Here is a 21,287-nt window from a genome sequence, read left to right as displayed (position 1 = left end):
CCTCGTCGGCATCTGGGCTTTTGTGGTAGATAAACTCTGCAAAACAGATTAATAATAATATCGCTGAAGAGATCAGCACAATGCAACCGGTGGCACAAAATACGTTGCACCTACAGCCACTATAAAATGAAAAAGAAAAAAAAAACAGATATTAATCTAACAGTGTGAAAATAGTTTCTGAACTCTTTATTATACGAGTAAGAAAAATATACAACAAAAAAATTTTGCTTACCAACACATAACACTTGCAATTGTTTATGCCGATGCACAAAGGACACTGCAGAACTTTTTTGGTTTCTTATTTTTCTTATGAATATGATTGGCATTTGCGTTTTTGTATATCTTTTACAACACATTTTTGACAAAAATGTATTTACGTTTTGCGAGTGTCAGTTTTTTCAAAGCACTAAATACTTTTTAGCAGTGCTGATTTTGTATGTACTTAAATAAAGTTTTGGCGCGCTCCAATAGGAATAAAGGGGAATAAATATAATGTAAATTAATAATAAAACATTAGTTTGCGAAAAAAGAATTCATTTTTTTCTCGGTAGATTCATACAAAATTCTTTAGCTGCTTTTTTTTTTGTTCCACCCAGTTGTTAGTTACAGGGTGTTAACAATGAAAGTCAACAACGAGAAAATTTGGTACATGTTCCAGTTTTTCTTTGATAAACGCGAAAATGCAAGCCAGGCCGTTGCAATTGTGAATGGTGCCGATACTGTAACGGCTAATTACGTGCAATTTGGTTTTGTGGATTCCGTTGAAGTATTTTTGAAAAAAGTGGGTAAATAGTTTTCAAAATACTTTTCAAGTGAAATGGAAAGCCTTTGTACCATACTTAAGTCTAAATAAAAAGATAATACTAATGCAAATTCATTTTTTATTTATTATATTTTTATCAAATATGTACTTCGTTAATGGTCACTTGTTGCATTTATCACATAAAAATGTTTCGTCAGTCATAAATGCTTAAATAGCAAAGAATACAAAAGTAAATCAAATAAAATCCAAGATCACTTATAAAATAAAAAAAATCTCCACTGAATACTTGAAACAAAAATTCAAATACGTTCGCTGATGTGATGATTCGATACCAGATTTAAGCGACTGTTTTAATGGTCCATCCAAGAATAATAGAAACAGGATTGTGCCCATCAGAGAGGGAGTGACGTCGCATTAGTTGAGTTGTGCAGTGTTGCCAGCTCTTCGCAATAAATTTAGTGTTTTTATACCCAAAAGGTTTGGTGTTTGTTTCTTTGTTTTTAATTTTAAGCTTCCAAAACTGTAAGTTAAAAAAAAACTGTGTATTAAACAAAAGAATGTTAAAAAAGGTCACTCTGAGAAGATTTTAGTGTTAATGAAAATTTGTTGGTTCTTATAAAATTTGATATTTTAAAAGTGAAAATTTAATTTTTTGCCCCTTTTAAGTTAATGCAAGAATATTAAATGTTCTTCTCTCAACACTTCTTAACATTGAAAACCTTTTTACACATTTTAAAAAGCGTTTGAATTTACTGAATGCGAATTAAAACCATAGAGGTGTAATCGTTTCTTCCGGTCATCAATCCTTAGTGGGACATAGAAATGATAAAAATATGTCTATATATATTAGGGGTTTCCAATAACAGGTGTTATCTATCGCTATCGAGAGACGATTCACGATTTTTTTATGGCCGGAATTGGATGGTATTGACCTGGACAACGTTTATTTTGAACAAGACGGCGCTACGTGCCACACAAGCAACGAAACCATTAATCTTTTACGGTAAAAGTTTCCGGATCGTGTTATCTCTCGAAGAGGTGGTCACAATTGGCCACCGAGATCTTGACACTTAACACCTTGTGACTTTGTTCTTTGGGGCCACGTGAAAGAGAAGGTCTACTCCAACAACCCAGGGTCGATTCAAGACCTCATTGATGGAAATCGTGAGGCTATCGAGGACATAGGGCAGCCGCTTTGCAATTCGGTTATGGAAAGGATATTGTCCTGTAAGCGTGGTCGTGGTGGTCATTTGCCCTATATTATTTTCCACTATTAACGGCATACTCCTTATAATAAAATAAACATCCGATCATTTATATTAAAAAATAGCATTTTACTTTGAATATCAAAATAACACCTCTTATTGGAAAACCCTTTTTTTATATATATCTATATATCCAAAAAAAAGCACTTACACATACCATCTTGATCAAAAAATTCCCGGAACAACCGCCAGGTGACGCTCTAAGTCAACTGATCAGAGTACTGTTTCGTTTGTTTTTTTGGTATGCAGGTGGCCACATCTGTAATTAACATTGCTACCAAAATTGTGTCGCCATTGCTTAACTTTTGTATTATAAAAGTCACGCTGTCTTGAGTAAATTTACCTCTGCACGTGTTTTCTATTTTTTACAGTTTTTACGAGTTTGTATTAGATTTTGTGTTAAAAACAGATTCAATGGCGCGAAAACCTTAGAAATGTTGGAAAATTGTTTCGATAATGATACCCTAAAAAAACAGCCATTAACGAGTGGTATGAACGCTTCAGAAGAGATCGTGAGTCCATCGAGGATGACGAATGGCCTGCGTAATGTCGGCATCGAAAACTCATAAAAACAGCAATGAAGACATAGAAAAGTTGATTAATAACCGCAAGTTAACCATCAGAAAGCTGGCAGAGAACTTAAGCATTGTTTTTGGATCCGTCTAGAACAAAGGAGATGAGACGTGGGCTTATGAGTACTAGTAAACCATGTCGTTTTCTGTAAAATCGATGCTCACTATTTTTATGGATTACAATGGTATTGTACACAACGAGTTTTTCTCAAACGGTTAGACAATTAATAAAGACTTGTGGGGCATTGCCTGTAATTGCATGTACGCACTGTACAACGCGTTGATACAACAATCGCAGCGTGTGTGCTGGTCGTAGGGATTGTTGATACAAAAAGGCAGCGTGTATACGTTGCTTTAGTATTTTTGTTCCTCGCGTTCGTGCAGGTTGATAGAGTTAGTGGAAGTTTGATTGTATTCGATAGCAGTTGGTTGTTTGGTTGGTGCTATTTATCGTTCGCAGCTAAAAGAGACATTTCTATCATTTATTAATATTTCATGGTGTAAAAAATATTTGCCTGTACATACACTTAAAATTTGCCTATAATAATAAATAAAAATATTCCTTGGAAAAATCCAAAGACTATTATTAGGGCGTTATGAGATATTTCCATGAAGCAATTCGCCAGAAAAGAAAGGGTTTAAGGGAAAACCACTCGTGGATTTTGTATCATAATAAATGACCGTCGGACAGTGCCATAATTATTCGTAAATTTTTGACCAAGAACTAAACCAATACCACCCAACAGCCATGGAATACGCCTAATATGGCTCCCTACGATGTTTTTCTGCTTGATCGAGTCAAAAAAACTACTATGGGAACGCGTTTTAACAGCCGAAAGGAAGTAATGAAAAATCGAAGTCGGCTCTGATTGCTTTACCAAAAATAGAATTCCAGAAATGATTCGAGAGCTGGATCTAGAGCGTTGCTGCTGATGGGAGTACTTTAAAGGCGATAGTATAATTTTTGAGGAATAAACTTGCAGTTTACAATTTGTGAATATATGTATATCGGTAACTTTTTGATCAAGGTGGTATTTTAAATTTCTCTTACCATTTATTGCGGTTATCTTCTCACAAGTATACTATTGAGCCATGACTTATTTGTCCTCTTTGCGTCCTTGTATTCCTTTTTTACCAAAGTCAAATATGGATAGGGCCTTTCGCATTAGAGCTGGACCATTCCAATAGCCGGTCAACATTACTTTCCAATAGAGTGTGGGCATTAAGGCCTTTTTCAAAAAGAACATTGAATAGCGTTCCTTATTCTGTGCAATCGGGAATGTTTCCAATGGCTTCAAATCGTAATCGAATTCAGCCAGAATGCAGCTATGATAGCCCGTAACGAGGGGACAGGAAGCATAACCATCGTAGCTGCTTTTCAATTCCTTGCCTTTTAGTACAGCTCTCATATTGTGGTAAACGACTGGCGATTGGGCTGCCGCTGAGGCAGCGGTTTTCGAGTTCGGTGATGCCGAGCAATCGCCGATAGCAAAAACATTCTTGTACCGGAGATGCTGTAATGTTGATTTGTCCACATCAACGAAACCAGTCTCATTCACCAATTCTTTACATTGTGCCAACACAGGTGGAGTGCTCATTGGCGGAGTGACATGCAACAGGGAATACTACATAGAATCCACACGAACAAAAATAAAGTTATTAAGGCGATTCGTTGTCATATTTTTATGGATACGTACTTTTTCTTCAAAAATCTCTTCTGGTTTGTCAAGATTCTGGAATACAGCGATGTCTTCATTTGGTCGCACTTCAATCAAGTTTCTCTTCAGATTTACTTTGATATCTCGTTTTTTGACAACTTTCCACAGAGCATCCGCATAATGTTTTACTCCAAAAATTACTGGTAATGACGTATTGTACGTAATAGTAATTTTGTTGCGTTTGTTAAGCTTCATAAATAAAAATATATTTGAATGTATCATATATATGTATGTCTAAAACTCCAACCTATTTACCTTTCGGAAATAGTGCTCAGCTATGTAAACGATTTTCTGCGGAGCTCCTGGGCATTTTACGGGTGATTGCGGAAACGTAAAGATGGCATTGCCTTCCTGTATATTTTGCAGGCAAGCATAAGTGCGATCGACATATTTAGGTGAGTAATTTGAACAGACTTTGCCATTTGGTATTGAGAGTGCCTCAACTAATCCTGGAATCTGCGTGAATAAAATATAAAGGATATTCGAACAGTATTCACATAAAACATGTGAATTCCCTTTTTTTTAAGTCTGGTGCTTAAGTTTTTCTTTCTGCCTATTCTGAAAATGATGCTCTGAGCCGGATATCCAACGACATGCTTAAGTGACCTGCGATTATAACACATTCACATACACGAAGATTATCTCCTTTTCCGTGGTTAACTCACAATCCGTAATTAAAAAGTGAGATTACCCATACCAAATGTCTCTCCCGGAATCTGATGTTATAAAATAATCCCACATTATTACCATACTTTTTTACATACAACCCTGTGTTATCGATAATTATTTTTACGAATGTAAAGAGAAACGTCAACTAAATAAAATGGACGCCGGCAAAGAATACAGGCTTGTAGACATAATACAATAATAAAATTTCTTAATACGCTTGCTAGAACCTTATAGGCGGTATTTAGAAGACTAATCCCGTGGTAATTGGCACAGATTGCAGGATCGCCCTTCTTATGGATTGGGCAGAGCACACTTAAAGTCCAATCGGCAGGCATTCTTTCATCGGACCATATTTTGCATAAAAGTTGATGCATGCACCTTACCAGTTCCTCGCCGACATGTTTAAATAGCTCAGCCGGCAATTTGTCGGCGCCTGCGGCTTTGTTGTTCTTAGCCGCGTTATTGCTATTCTCACCTCGTAATGGTCGAGTAGCGGAAAGACAATTCCGTCGTCAAGGTTCGAGAACTGTTCTCTCCATAATTTAAGTATGCTCTGGATGTCAGTCACCAGGACACCGTCTTTGTTCTTACAGGAAAACGTCCCGGTCTTAAAACCTTATGTAAGCCGTCGAACTTTCTGGTAGAATTTTCGGGCGTTGTTCCTATTGGCCACGTATTTTGGCCTCTCGTTTCTTCTTTCTGAGCTCTCGGTAGCTCTTTTTCTTTCTTAGCTCTCGGTAGCGATCCCAAATGGCTCGCGTTGCGCCCGATCGCAGCGTGGCTCTATAGGCAGCATCTTTTTTTTTCTGTGGCAGCATGACATAACTCGTCGTACCAACTGTTTTATCGGGCTCGCCGGAATCAGATTTCTTCTTCGGCGGCGGTACGTAGAAAACGAGAAATTTTGCTCCATTGGTCGTGTATGCCGGTTTTTTGGGCAGTACTCTCTGAGAGCAGGAGTGAGAGTCGAGTGGCCAATCTTCTGGATGTCTGCTGTGATTGCAGCTTTTCTATGTTGAACATTCTTTGCGTAAGTAGATGTAAGTTGGTTGCTGCACAGGGCGTGTGCGCAGTTTAGCTGCAACGAGGTTTTGATCCGAGTCAATGCTGAGTTCTCGGATCGTACGTACATCTAATACACTAGAAGCGTGTCTTCCATCTATCACAACATGATCGATTTGGTTTCGCGTTTTTTGATCAGGAAACAGCCAGGTAGCTTGGTGTATCTTCTTATGTTGGAAACTGGTCCTGCACACTGCCATGTTTCGGGCCCCGGCGAAGTCGATCAGCCTCTGCCCGTTTCTGGATGTTTCGTTGTTCAGGCTGAATTTTCCGACTGTGGGACCAAAAATTCCTTCCTTTCCCGTCCTAGCGTTGAAATCACCAAGCACGATTTTTATGTCGTAGCGGGGGCAGCGCTTATAGGAACGTTCCAGGCGCTCATAAAAGAAATCTTTGGTCGCATCGTCCTTCCCTTCCATCGGGCCGTGGGCGCAAATGAGCGAGATGTTAAAAAAACGGGCTTTGATGGGGATAATTGCGAGACGCTCGTCCACCGGAGTGAACAACAGTACTTGGCGACGAAGTCTCTCTCCCACAACAAATCCGACACCGAATTTGCGCTCCTTTACATGGCACCTGTAGTAGAGCTGTAGTAGACGTCGCAAGGACCTATATTTTTCTTGCCTTGCCCCGTCTATCGCATTTCTTGAGTGACAGTGATGTCAGCCTTTACCCTCACGAGGACATCAACCAGCCGGGCAGAGGAACCTTCCCCACTAAGGGACAGGGCATTCCTGGTGCATGCCCTCAAATCGTATTCCTTATTTCGTTTGCAGGGGTCGTCATCAATACAGGTAGTTCTCACCCGAGGCTTTGTATATCTTTTCATTGGGGGGATTTTTAAGTAGCGGATCCCAAACCCAGCGCCCAACCAGATATCCTGGAATGCTTCGCCTTCTCACGTTAGCTCACTCTCGAACCAGTGGTCGGAAGCTACCTAGAGGGTACTTGGGCTAATCTCGGAAGTTGTGAGCTGCTTGAACCATATGCAGAAGAATCGTCCTAGCCACTCCCCACTTCTACACATGGCACCATCCTCCTACCTAAGCACAATTGTATGCATATCTGTATACCATATATATATTATATAGGCAATTCAATATAATTAGATTTTATGATTGTCTAATTCGCTTTGACTTAGAGATGTTCGATAGTCATTTAAGTGAAGGGTATTTTATCATGATAAGATTAAATGTACACTACCTATTTACCTTATCGTAGTTTAACTGCAGGCCAGTTGCCAAAAGTAACACGTCATATTTGATATTAGTACCATTTGCCGTTTTTACAGTATTGTTTTTAGGATCAAATTCCACCGCTTCCGACTTAATCCAGTTGATATTTTTAGGCAGTACTTCTGCCATAGGTTTAAAGGACTGTTCCAGTCGTTTCATGCCACCTCCAATTAGTGTGAACATTGGTTGGTAGTAGTGATGCTATAGATAATATTTAGTAAAAAATTTAAAAAGGATTAATTTTAAATATCTGCTTACCTCCGCTGGCTCAACAACGGTAACTTTGTTTTTCCCCAATTTCGAGGATAACTTCGCCGCTAGAGCGCATCCGCCTGAACCACCACCGATAATCAGTACTTGGCAACTGGGTAATAGATTTTCATTCGATTACATAGGTACATATCCAGATAGAACAAATTAACTGTACTGATTTTTTGGTGAAATAAATATTTAATATAATAAATTATTGTAAGCATTTAATACTAGCATTACATTTATTTTGGATTAAATTTCAACGATTAATATTCATACGTAAGTCCAATATAAGTGTAATGAAATTGTAGAGGCTGATTTAACCCTTTGCGGTCGTATGTACATATTTGCACAACAAATATTAATACTCAATTACTGCTTAGTACGAGTAAGAAAAATTCATCGAAGATTTATCAAAGTGTTGCAGCTATTTCGAAATTACTATTGATCCCATATCCCTGGCAGATTTCCATAATTTATATGATCCAAGATTTCCAATTTTATGTGAAGAAGAGCATAGGCTCGATGGATGCATTTTTTACATACCTACATAAACAAGGTAGGTACGTGTAATATGAACTAGTTTATTATTAGATATTTTGTAAATTTAGTTTTTATAAGCAAACTTTATACAAAAAATTCTGACAAGTCAATATAGTTTATTCTTTCCCATCTGCACTTTAATCTCGTTTTTCTCGAAATATGTTTTTTAACGCGCTGTCCAATATAACTCAAAAAGTATTGAAGATATCAACTTAAGAGTTTACAGGGATATTCTTTAACATATTGCTCTTTGCATGTTCTTCAAATTGTGTATTAATTATCATTAAAAATATTGTTTTCATTAATTTGTTTATACAAAATATGTAATTTTTTCTTTTTCACTTCCAATTTACATTTTGTTTCGTTAAAAACCGGAATAACTTATTTCAGTAAAAAATTTTTGTCTGATTGATTTTTGTTGATTACAAGGGGCTGTACCTTCCACGGCGCAAATTAAAGGAGCCACGTTTGAATAGCAGTTGTTTTTTTATTAAAAAAAAAACGTTTGTATGTACATTCATTTAAGCATGAATATGAATATATAATTTATTTTAAGATAATAAATGCTTTAAGTTTTTCGCTAAAAATGATCGAAAAACTCGTTGTCTGGAGGAACTGCCCTCCTTCATGTAGTCAGTGCCAGTGGTGCTAAATGACTCTCATAGAGTTAAGGGGTTATACGCAGTTATGACTTTCAAAAAAATTGATTTTTTTTATTGCATTTTTGTAATGTACATATATTCAAAAGTATACGCACGAAATTTGAAGTAGATCTAAGCAATACTTTCGGAGTTATACCTAAATATGTAGAGATGCCTCGGCACGTTTTAAGGTAGGTATTGAAACTTTAAACGTGTTTTTTTCAAAACGGCATTTTTCAAGTCGGTGTACACGATACCTCGAAAACGGTTTGTTTGATCGGTCAACCGTTTTAACTCAATCTTTAAAGATACATTTCCTAGTAATTAATCGTTCCTTTTGTAAATTTGATACTTATTTTCCATTTTATAATCAATTTACGGCCAAATTTTAACGTAAAAATCGAAATCATTTCTTTTAAAAGCTGCCATTTTGTGAAAATTCACTATTTTGATTAGCCGAACGATTAATTACTAGATAATCTAATATATTAACAAAATTTGTTTGGTTTTTTGATTTCAGATAATCCAATCCTGAGTTACGATGTACACCGTAAATCGTCTTTTTTTAAAGGAGGTTCCAGAAATCGCCTGCAGCGCGCTCTATAATCAACATTTTCATAAATAAAAAATTTTGTTACGTTCTTGAAGGATGCTTTTACCATATAACCGCCAAAAATTTTCAAATTAAAATATTCTGAAGTTTCTTCAGGATAAATCCTTGACAACCCGTCTTTTATTTGCTTCATAACTGCGTATAACCCCTTAAGAAAAGATTCAATGGAGGAAACCAAGTTGAAAAGCAAGAAGATTGATTTTACGAATGAATACTCTGTCAAATTCTTTACTGAAATCGGAGTATCTATCACTCATTTGCTTGACAGTCCACCAAAAAACCAAAATGTGGACTTACAATGCCTCCCTAAGTAAAATCAAAGACATATTTTCATCTAATGAGATACTGTTAATAGATATCGCCACGCACTTTTTATACAGCATAAACGAAGAGCTGGTGCTCACTCTGTATACTTATATAAGTATACATATGTACATATCGATGGTTTTCGAGAAAAGTGACATAATTCAAAAATACAAGTTTTGTAGAAAATCAATTTTAAAATTACGCAAATAGATAATTTAAGTTTTTGATTACAATTATGCATATTTTCCAATTCTACTGGTTTTGTGCAATCATAATAGAACAGTGCTTTGTGGAAATAATATATTTTACATTCTTAGTTTATTTGAAAAAGAAATATTGTAAGTTTTTCGCAAATGTGTCATTTTTCCTGAAAAGATTTAAAAAATGTATATTAATATATATTTTCAAAATTCGAGATACATTTCGAAGAGTTGTAGGGCCAAAAGCAAAAAAGCAATTTATTTTTGATTATTTTTATTACAAAATAGAAATTGTAACACAACATTTACAAACTTCCTCTGAATAAACTATTAAAACAAAAACAAAAACAATTAAATCCTTTGGTAATAGAATACTTTTTTTAAGGCATAATGGTAAGAAAACTCCTAGATGTTATTGTAGAACTGAGAGTAATACTTTGGAATGATATTCTTCTCCATCAGTTTTAATAAACCTTCCTTTTTTTATCCTTAACTTTCTGTTTAGCCTTGTAGGCGCGATTGAGCGCAGGTAGAGTTGTTAATTCGCTATTACTGCTAGTACTACTACGGGTAGATGATGTTCGGGCTTTTTTTTTTCTTCAAATTTCATAAAATCAGTCTCGGAAAATGATGTTTTATAAAACACTGTAAAAGGAGACTCTTTTTCCACTCTGAAGATACTAATATCATTTATTTTTACACGTCTCCATCTAAGTTTTTAAGGACTATAAAGCCGGATTTTTTGAGTTGGGTTAGTTTTCTAAATAAGTAACGCGCCAATTCGATTACCTGACAAAACGACACTAACGCCGTCTCTCAGAATTGCTTCAAGATTCGCTTATGACGCTTTTCCAGATAAAAATATATAAACTCTTTAGTTGATTTTTGCTTTTAACGGCAAAACTCCGAATTTTGAGTTGAGTCGCTTTTCTCGAAAACCATCGATATGTAGGTATGTAAAAACATTGTTTTTTGATTATAACACTCTTGCAACAACAGTGTATACATTTTCTATATTTCTGCGATGACTGTTTCACTTGTGGGGAATTTGGTAGATCGACTGCATTGACTGAACATGCGAGACTTCCACTTGAATTGATTTATACAGAAGATTAACGCCGTTTACCCAGTATGTAATTCAATACTTTTTCTCTTTGTTTTGCGTATAATTATTTTCATTTGTTATTTTGAAATTTATGTTGTTGATTTTTTGCAACTGTAAAACTGGAGAAAAAATTTAAATATTCGGCTCAACAAGGGATACCAAGCGCGCATCATCCATTATCCCAAATATTCAAAAACAGAGCTCTTTTAGCCAAGACTTACACATAATTTTACATAACTTATAGGTACCATATCATAAAGCCATAACCTTAACCGTAGTATTAAGCATAACGATATGTACTGTCATCTATTATTGGTGCTATAGCCATAAACAGCTAATATTAACATATATTATTATTTATATGTGAATTACGAAGTCCACGAAAGATAACAACATAAGCAGTGACGAGGAAATCAGTTATCACATTTATTTCGTTTTCACGGCAGTCGGTTCTACGATACCGAAACGACCCGGATTTATATCCGGCCAAGGGTATTCCACTCCAGCAGCATTCCCCGTATGTAAGAATCTGGAATGTTTATGCTGATACAACAACAAATCAGTTATTTATTCATAAATATAGTGACATTACATATTACAATGCATATTACAATAATCAGCTGGTTATGGTTACATCGAAAAGTTGGTCAATTGGTCTAGGACCTAACCTACGATTTCAGTGTTGTCCATTGGTTGGTTCGATCAGCAGATTTATGTGGTTACAGCTAAAGCTCCTCTAACTCAGCTTTTAGGACAAGCTAACATACATACGTGTTTATGGCTAACCTAAACTCCACTTAACTTTGAAAACATAGAGAGAGCTATAGGTTTTAGATTCCTAAGTTATGTATTTTATATAAATTGAGAGCCGTGAGAGAAATATACCGCCATATCATTTACTTATGTATGTACATATTTTGTATAATATTTCTCCAAGAATTTGTTGGTACAAATGTAAAACATATGTAAACGCGTACGAGTAAAAGCGAAAATAAAGACAAAGCAAACGAACAAACAAACAAACTAAATAAAACATTGTAAACATGGTCGATGAAAGAAATCGCTGGCGCAATCATGATAACGTGTTGAAAAACAATCTCTAAGTTTCTACGAAAGCTAAGCTAAACCTAAGTCTTGGCTAACAGAGCTCTAACGGTAGAGTGTCACACCAGTCCCTTCAGGCGTTGTGGCTTTCGAAATTGTTCAGGTTTTGCTGGCGTTGCAGGCATAAGAAGTGTGCCACTCAATACAATAAATTTTCATACGTGACTTTTACTATCAATGTTAACGTTTTACAATGAATATTTGCAGACATTACATCAATTTATTTTTTTTGTTTTTTGTTATAAGCTTTTGCACATTTGCTACATTTTAGTTATATCATATTTAATAATAATTTGAATCTTTTCTCTATTTTTAACGCTTAAATCTTATACATATATAAAAATGGAGACGTTGTTTTGTGTTCGTTAGTCGCCGATTCACGCCTAAACGCATTCACCGATTTCAATCAAACTTTCACAGATCATTGGTATTGGCCCATAGATGGTTTATGTGAAGTTTTAAAGAAATCGGTAAAAGTATGCGTGCGTTGTGTAAGTATGAAAAATACAATATTTGCGTGTTTCCCTTAAACGGACATTACGTATACGGAATGAGAATACACGCAAATGAATAGAATATACACAGACATGAATAACATTGTTTCGATGTCAAGTGACGTATGCGACTGTATTATTCGTAACGCAATAGTTGTCCTCTCTTTTCTTTCCTTTTTATGCATGCGTGACACGGCATCAAAAATATTTTGAGCTTCATTTGAACGTTTTATGATTTAGATAAAATAAAAATTCGTTAAATATATTTGATTCCATTAATAACCATAAGCATGTACAATATTCAAGTTCAAAGTATCGAAGTTCAAAGTTTTTGGACAAATATTGAAACGTTTACTTAAACTAAATGTTAAATACATATATGTATATAAATGCGCAAATGTAAAAGTTTAGATGGATTTAAAATATATGAAATTATTCAGCGGTTGAATCCGTACATTTTTTGAAATCCATGAATATGGATCGACAGTCGCCATAAATGTTCTTTTAAAAAATAAAATGTGTTAATTTGATGGTAGCTCGAGTATTAAGATCAGGTTTCTATTAGTATAACTTTGTTCATAGGTTTGCGTAATTTTTTTGTGGTGAAAGTCTAAAACCAAGAAAAGAAAACGCGAAAGCCGACGAGCAAGTGTAAAAAATTAATCCTCCTGTATGTATATATACTCGAAAAAGTTATGCTAACACTTTTTTCATGCATTTAGGTAGACAATTTTATATGGGCAAACGTACGTTTACGAGATAAATGCCTAAAAGCAGGTATAACTAGAATAGCGCTCTCAGGGATTTCTGTTACAATACTTCTGTAAATTTCATGCTCCAAGTGTTCGAGCATTGGTATAGCGCTGAAGACAAATGCTCAGGATATAATACAAAAATGCATATTTACTTGATTTCACATAGTAATATTATCATTGTTAAAGGAGAACAAGTTTGTATTAGGTAATAATTAAATAATGCAACCTTATGTGCTGCTTTGACGAGTGGAAAAACCAAAATAAATAATTATATTTGTATGTGTGTTTAAAAGAGTTGGATTATTTTGTGAGTGTAAGCAGTTTAAAAGCCAAAGAATAGTTGCAACATTAAAAAATACCTGAAACACATTTTCATTTAACAACTAAAATAGCAAATATGAGCAAAATATGTACTTTCTTCAATTTTCTTCTATTGGCAACTTTCTGAAAAACGTGAATTCACCGCGATGCGATATAGAAACAAAAAGACAGCGCGCAGAGGGTTTTGAGCAATAATATAAATTTGTATCAAACAACGCATTAAATAGTCATTTTAGTATACTTTTAGTGTTTGCTTATTCAAGTAAATGCATGTATTAGTTTTTCTTTAAGAATTTTCTCTAAAATTTGCAACTATTTTTATGATTTCTAAAGATTACTTTATTTTTGCTAAAGAGCAACCTTGCGTACAGAAAATTGTGTTGTACTTAAAACTCATTACTTGATTAAACTCATTACTTTTCAATTATTTTGTTTTAACTTATTTGAAATCAACTTATATGGCCAAAAGAATTAGAAATTTAATTTCAACAATAGAACAAAGAAAATTATAGTACTTATATTTTCATCGCTGTATTTTAGAAATGCCACGCCCGCGAAGAAATGATATTGGTCGTCGGTCGCGTAGAACGCAAAATAGATCAAATGAAAGGCAAAATCAATCACAAGAAGAGCGAGAAATTCAAAACCAAAATCAAAGGGAACGTATGGCCAGATCACGTTCAGGCCATTCACCTGAAGAACGTATACAACGTAATGAGCAAGATAGATTAAAACAAACACATAAACAAAACACAAGGACAATCGCTGGAATTATGCGGAATTGACTTAGAATATCCATGCTTCTCCCACGGACAATTATACGAGTATGTATCATGTTCACGTGTAGGAAAGCCATCAGTTCTGTTTATTTATACCACAACTCAGGGCAAAACAAAAAATGTAGTTTACGAAAAGACTTTGCGTTAGTTTAAGTTTAAAATTAACATTAATTTTATATTGTAAAAAAAGAATAAATACACATGAGTGAATTTAAATCGAGTGTTCATTACTCATTTCTAATTTTGATATGCCTAGCGAAGCAGGCAGAGGGTCCGTTAGTATCTAATATAATAAAACACGGAAGCGTACAAATAACCAAAATGTGTATGTGTATGTATGTGTAAGACAAAAAAAAATAAAGAAGAGTTATCAGACAAGTAATTTATCGACTAAGACACATGAATCCAATGAGAACAAAATTTGTATAAACAAATATCAATTACATCGTTGCTGTATTCACTCGAACTAGAATTATTGTTCGAAACATCTGTTTGCCACCAACCCCTGAAACTTGTGTAAAAAGTATCGAATTTTGCTACTTCTCGGCGTTGAACTAATTTATCTTTTAATAAGCGGTATAAGTGACGTATGTGGCAACACCTTAAAGGGCTGGCATGGAGTTCTAGCTAAAGCCTTGCATAATGGGCTTTAAGTGGTATTCACATTGGTGGTGCTCTTTACGTTTGGTAGCTAAAATGGTAAAATATTACAGTGACACTTTGTACTTAATATAAACGTGCTTTATCAGACGATTACGTTTTTGCAATATAATGTATGGGTCATTATATTAATATGATCCTATCTACAACTACCACTATGGTGTGTGTTCACACTAATTTCTAATTTTTTCCACAGTTGTTTGCTACTTACTCATGTTTGTCTCTCTGCGCTTGACTAGTTAGCAATGTACGAGCTATGGCGCTGTGGCTCATGGAACGTCTAGTCACGATGGGCAATTTTCCCGAGATTGCTTGCATCATATCTATGTTATTTTACATATACACCTTTCTTTATTGTTGGTATTGCTATTTGTTATTAGTAAAATTAATGCACTTTACATTTGTTTTTTATAGCGCCTTTGTATCTTTTCCTTCTCTGGCTATGTCACACACATTACTATTCTTTACGGCTTTATCATTGAAAAGCTGTCCGATGTTCAATCAATAGCGCTCTTAAGTTTTACTGCATTAACTTTGATTTCACTTGATTTTTATTACTCTTCCTCTATCTGCCTGTTTTTCGCTCTTTGGCAACCAAAAGCTCTGTCGCTTACAACAACATAAATTTGCTTAGGAATATTTTGCTTAAAAGTTACCTGACTCTAGCAAGTGTGTGGTTTCTACAATAATAAATAATAAATCGTCAGAGATATTGGGTTTTATCTTGAAAATCACATAAACATAAATTTGTTGATCATTTATATTATGCGAAAATTTTCATCAATATAATAAATTTTTTGCTTTAATTTATTATTTGCTATCTGTTAGGTTTAAGCTTTTGCTTTGATATATCTCTCTTTCTTCACGTTCTCTTGTTTTCTGTTTTTCATCAATATAATACATTTTTTGCTTTAATTTGAATGAAATTATTTGCTATCTGTTAGGTTTAAGCTTTTGTTTTGATACATTTTTCTTTCTTCACGTTCTCTTGTTTTCTGTTTATCACTCATTAGCGACTAAAAGCTTTACCGCCATGTCAAGTACTACGGATTGTGACGTTCATTATCAGTACTTTTACGCTCTGCTCTTTACATATTTCTTTGCGTTCGGCATGGTCAGCGCGCACAGTATAATATGCTATAAAATTTATACGTCAAAATATTATTAATTATAACAAATAACTATAAAATTTAATATATGTAATATAGTCTATGAGCAGAGTTAAAAAAAATAACGTGGAATATTAAGGTTAGCGGGAGTAAGGATTTTGTTTTTTGTAATTGTAACTTTTTAATCGGGACAAATCCTAAGCGGTATCTATATTTTATCATCAAATTCCTTTTGTGGGAGAGGTTCAGAAAGTTGAACAGTTTCTTTTTATTGTATTAGCTTGATTATTCCTCAAAATCATTATCGTTTTTACCATAGATTGTAGCAGATGTATAAGTTTTGCTTCGAGTTCTTAAAAGAAAAGATTTGAATATTTAAAATTTTTGAAATTTATGCTTTTCGAAATCTTGCATGCAACTATTTCTTTGGTTGTATAATATGCAACTTAAGCTTGGCCCTGTTTAAAAGGCTTGAAAATTGCGAGCACCTATACTTATGAGTATTAAGGCAAATCGATTTGTATGGAGCATAATTTTTACACCTTCTGTACCGAATAGGGTGAAGGTAATATTTTATACAACAAAATTTCCTACCCTTATCTCCTACGGCACCTTTGGGTTTTACTTTGCTATAATTTTCACTAAATTACATTTAAAATGAATATCTAAAACGGTAAATGAGAGGTTGTTAAAGAATGTAAAAATGTGAATATAATAGTAAATAATACAATATTTAGATTTAGTTTCTATGGAACAATGAAATATTATTAGTGAGCTTTAGAATACTATATTTATTATCGTCTTCGATGTGCAGATGGGTCCTCTTTCCGTCATAAGTTCCATAGATACTCCAAATATTGCTACCTACTTTTTTGGTAAAATTACAACTACCTCATTTTTATTTCACATTGTGAGGTACAACATATCCAAATACATATATACATATATATATATATACTATATATTCATATTTAATATTATGCCATAATATATTTATTTATTGTACTAGTATTCTATTAAAACTACTTCCAAATTATTTTTTGTTCGGCCTCTGTGATACAGAAGGAGTAAAAATTGCGTTCCATGCATATCGATCCGACCTAAAGCTCATAAGCAAAAGCTTTTCCGTTTCCAAAGTTGCTTTGCGTCTGCAAGCTGGATGCGAATTCTGATATTATTTGCAGAAGAAACTTTATGTTGGGTACAACAATATTGTGCTATATATTTATGATATTAACCGTGTTCAAAAAGTACTCGCAATTCATTACAAAAAATGTCAGGTTAATTATTAATTAATCCTTGAAATTTATTTGTAATATGTAATTATAAATATGTAAATATTCTACTAGCACTGTAGAGGCTTTAAACTGTTGCACAGTGCGGCCGATTCCCGAAAAGCTGGCCAAAACTCAAAAAATTAAGTAATTGATTCAAAATTTCTTACTCGGAGGTTGTCGGGGTCGCTGATTACGAATTTGATCTTAAAATTTTGAAAATCCACCCCCTTCCACCCCTATTGGCCACCCCCTCACGTGAAATAACGTATATTCTAGAACATAATCAAGATGCATGTAAATTTATATGTTTTCGGGGTCGCAAGGTAGCAAGTGGTAGCAGCTGAATCTTGTTTTATTCAGAAACCATTACTTTTTTGAGTAACCTTTAATAGGTTTCAAAGGAGCATATGACGGCGTTGTATTACTATACAGTTTGAAAACTCAAATTTTATAAAAAAAATTGCAAAAAATGTATCTACGTATTGCTGCAGCTAAAAATTTTGTGTCGAGGTATTGATATGTACTAAAGATTTCTCGTATTTTACTAACCTTCCGAAGATGATTCCATTTGGTTTTGTTCAATTTACTCCATTACAAAATCTTTCAAATGTGTACAACTTTCACTATTCATCGACAGTAATACGATGCTCAAACGAAGGCTACGTTGCGACTGAAAATACAGAGGATACATAGGGTACAGGACGTTGCTATGAACGGTTTCCACTACTCAAGGCATTACTGTAACCAACCCAAAGACAAAAAAACTCTATCTAGAAACTTTATTTTTCGACTTTTGGCCAGCTTTTTGGGAATCGGCCGCACTGTGTGTTGGGTAAAAAAGAAATAAGATATACATAAAATGACAAAGAGTTTAAAAAATAGAATACTCATGCGGCTGTTAAACCTAAGACAATGATAGTATTGATAATTAAAACTACATATTATTATAGGAATGCATATAGAAATTTATTTTATTCTATGATATGAAAAATAATCTAATAAATAATACATATATGATATTTTAATGCTTCCTCGAATCTTAAAAACACTTTTCATCTACCTTCACTTGAGATCGCGGAACAAGAAAAAGTCACACAGGACCATGTTTAGGTGAATACGGAGCTTGTGGAACGGTATTAACGTGGTTTTTGGTCAAATATTGTATTAATGTACAACAAGAGGTGTGTAAGTAGTGTAAGATTAGTTCGTCTACAATTTCGTAATTTTTACGAAAAGCATTTCCTCACAAACTCTTCAGTAATGCAACTCACGCAATGTAATAAATAAATAAATAATTGGCGCGTACACTTCTGTTAGGTGTTTGGCCGAGCTCCTCCTCCTATTTGTGGCGTGCATCTTGATGTTGTTCCGCAAATGGAGGGACATACAGTTTCAAGACGACTCCGAACGGCAGATATTTTTATGAGGAGCTTTTTCATGGCAGATATACACTCGGAGGTTTGCCATTGCCTGCCGAGGGGCGACCGCTATTAGAAAAATGTTTTTATTAATTTTGCTTTCACCGAGATTCGAACCAACGACCTCTCTGTGAATTCCGAATGGTAATCACGCACCAACCCATTCGGCTACGGCGGCCGCCGCAATGTACTCGTATCTTATTTACCCTTTGATCTGCCGGAGGGGATTCGAAAAGAATCACTAAACGGAAATAAAAGAAAACGAAATTTTTTTGTTTTGGTTCAATCGGAAAGCGTGATTTTGATGATTTTTGGTTTATTTCGATGCCATATTAATGTTGTATACCCGATAATGATGTATTACAAAACATTTGGACCAAAGAAAAAATCTATTTAGTGACAAAAGCATGATGCTGTTTTGACAAAAAATTTAGCGCTCGGCAACTCTCTCGTTCACAAAACATCGTGTATAATTTTAATAAGTTATGCTATTTGCATACGTTCAATGTATATTAACTTAAGGACGTGTTCACACGTCAAATGTCAACATCTAAAATGTATGCATTATGTATTTGACAGTGTTGGTTGAGCTTTAACCACGATACAGTATAGTAAAACGTTTACTAGCGTAAAATAAAATATTTGTTAATGTCTTACATTAAAATTATTTGTTTTATTTAATTTTAAAATCTTGTTACAATAATACTCTGCACCGATCCGAAGGACTCATTAATATTGGATAATATCTCATTAACACTTTAGTAAACGCCGATATTCGGGGGTAATTTTCTTAACTTTTTCGATGTTTCCGTTAAAATATAAATAAATGACCGAGACGAGGCAAATTATCAACCACATTACGGTCTCAATTAAATTCTGCGACATCCCCAAGCCTTTGTAGGCTCGCATTAAAGTTCCCGACGCTTTCGTACATGATATTACTCGTATATTTTAGGTGCGTTACATACAGAAAAAAAAAACGCACATCGACAATTGTCTATAGCCGGGAAAAGAAATATATATGAGATCACTGTTTAACAAATATCAAATCAATATTTACTGAAGAGAAAAGATTTTAATTCATAGAAAAGTGTCTATTGTTCCAGAATCCTGTAAGAGTGTTATATAAAAGTACGCCTCCTCTATTAATATTTCTTCCAATATTTGCGCTTGATAAAGCAGCGTAAGTTGCAAAAAGCCGATAAAACCTACATAACAAAGCTGTGCGCTAACAAGTGTTATCCATCGAGAAAACTTATCTGTGTACCCACCACGCGTTAGGGGGTAGAATTTGCCCGAGGTAACGGATGCCTGTCGTAAGAGACGACTAAAAACCACGCCTCAGCCTGTTGTTTATGAGTCAACTCAACGATAGGAGGCTGAGCGAGACAGAAACGGTTCAACCACCTAGCAGTGCATAATATAATATTACATTTGCTTGTCGTGCTTGTTGTCATTCCGCAATTAGGGTTGGCCCCACGTGCAAGTGAGTTTAACATAGCAGAGACTCAATCTGCTCTTATGCATTTTCTTTTGGAGCCTAACCAAAACAAGGCTCTGTCTACCGAGTCAAGGCGGTATAACCTTGTCAGCACTTTAAGCTAAGGTGTTGAGGTACCCGTGCCGAGAGCTGCATGACTGGTAGTGCTTAAACAACCAGTCGTTAACGGTCCCCTCCGATGCCCAGACAAGGTCGGTTGTAGCAAGTGCCTTACCGCGGTATACCGGCTCTGCCGCGGTGGACCATTTCCTTCCGTGTATACTCGTGGGACCAAAATTTGAATTATGGAACATAAAACAAAAACAAAACAGCTCTGGCTGGCTGTTGATATCTGCCTGTTCGAGGTCGCATAATGGTATCGCTTTAGTGCTACTTGAGGAGGAGTGCCAGGTGCACTTCAACCATCTTACCTATTCACCTAAACTTATCTGTGATCTAAAGGCATATGATTCGTTTTTTCAGAAATAAGTAAATAAATTTGTGTTTTTGGACACTTGGAATTATTGTGCTTTTTGACTGTTTGCTGTGGCACTTTACAATTTGCGATTTATAATCAAAAACGATATCATGAACCCATTTTTACTATCCAATTAACGTCCAACTTCCTTTTTCCTTCAATGATGTACACTTTCAATTTGATTTTACTGAAAAACAAACTATTAAACTTATTGTTTACTACTCTGTTTTTGTTGCTGATGCCAAATTTTGCGTTCGTTAATATTTTTTGATATTCTTGCTTTTGAGAGAGGATTCTTGTTTACGCTCTTGATTTGTATTGCTGACTACTGAAGGATAATTTTCTTATTGAACAAACTTATTAGCTGACAGAGCAAACTCAAAAGTGTCAAGTGAACAACTGACAGATATTTCGTGTTAACTGTCGCGTTAACTGGCGCCAATTGGACACACCCAGTAAAGCCAAGTC

At 34.8% G+C, this 21,287-nt stretch overlaps 1 protein-coding gene across 1 annotated transcript; it reads right to left on the bottom strand.

Moving 5' to 3' along the window:
• Positions 1-867: 867 nt before the first annotated feature.
• LOC128860006 (sulfide:quinone oxidoreductase, mitochondrial) lies at positions 868-15,678 on the bottom strand. Its single transcript, XM_054097210.1, has 7 exons — positions 15,269-15,678; positions 7,543-7,648; positions 7,261-7,485; positions 4,574-4,774; positions 4,298-4,507; positions 3,652-4,225; positions 868-1,283 (listed from the first exon to the last, which is right to left on the bottom strand). The coding sequence occupies exons 1-6, from the start codon at positions 15,376-15,378 to the stop codon at positions 3,698-3,700; spliced, it is 1,380 nt and encodes a 459-aa protein (XP_053953185.1). The 5' UTR covers positions 15,379-15,678; the 3' UTR covers positions 868-1,283; positions 3,652-3,697.
• Between the last annotated feature and the right edge of the window lie 5,609 nt (positions 15,679-21,287).

The sequence above is a fragment of the Anastrepha ludens genome, chromosome 4, assembly GCF_028408465.1.
Source record: "Anastrepha ludens isolate Willacy chromosome 4, idAnaLude1.1, whole genome shotgun sequence".
Classification (NCBI taxonomy): Eukaryota; Metazoa; Arthropoda; class Insecta; order Diptera; family Tephritidae; genus Anastrepha; species Anastrepha ludens.
The sequence above is the reverse complement of the archived record's forward strand: the minus strand, read 5'-3'. Positions and strand labels throughout refer to the sequence as shown.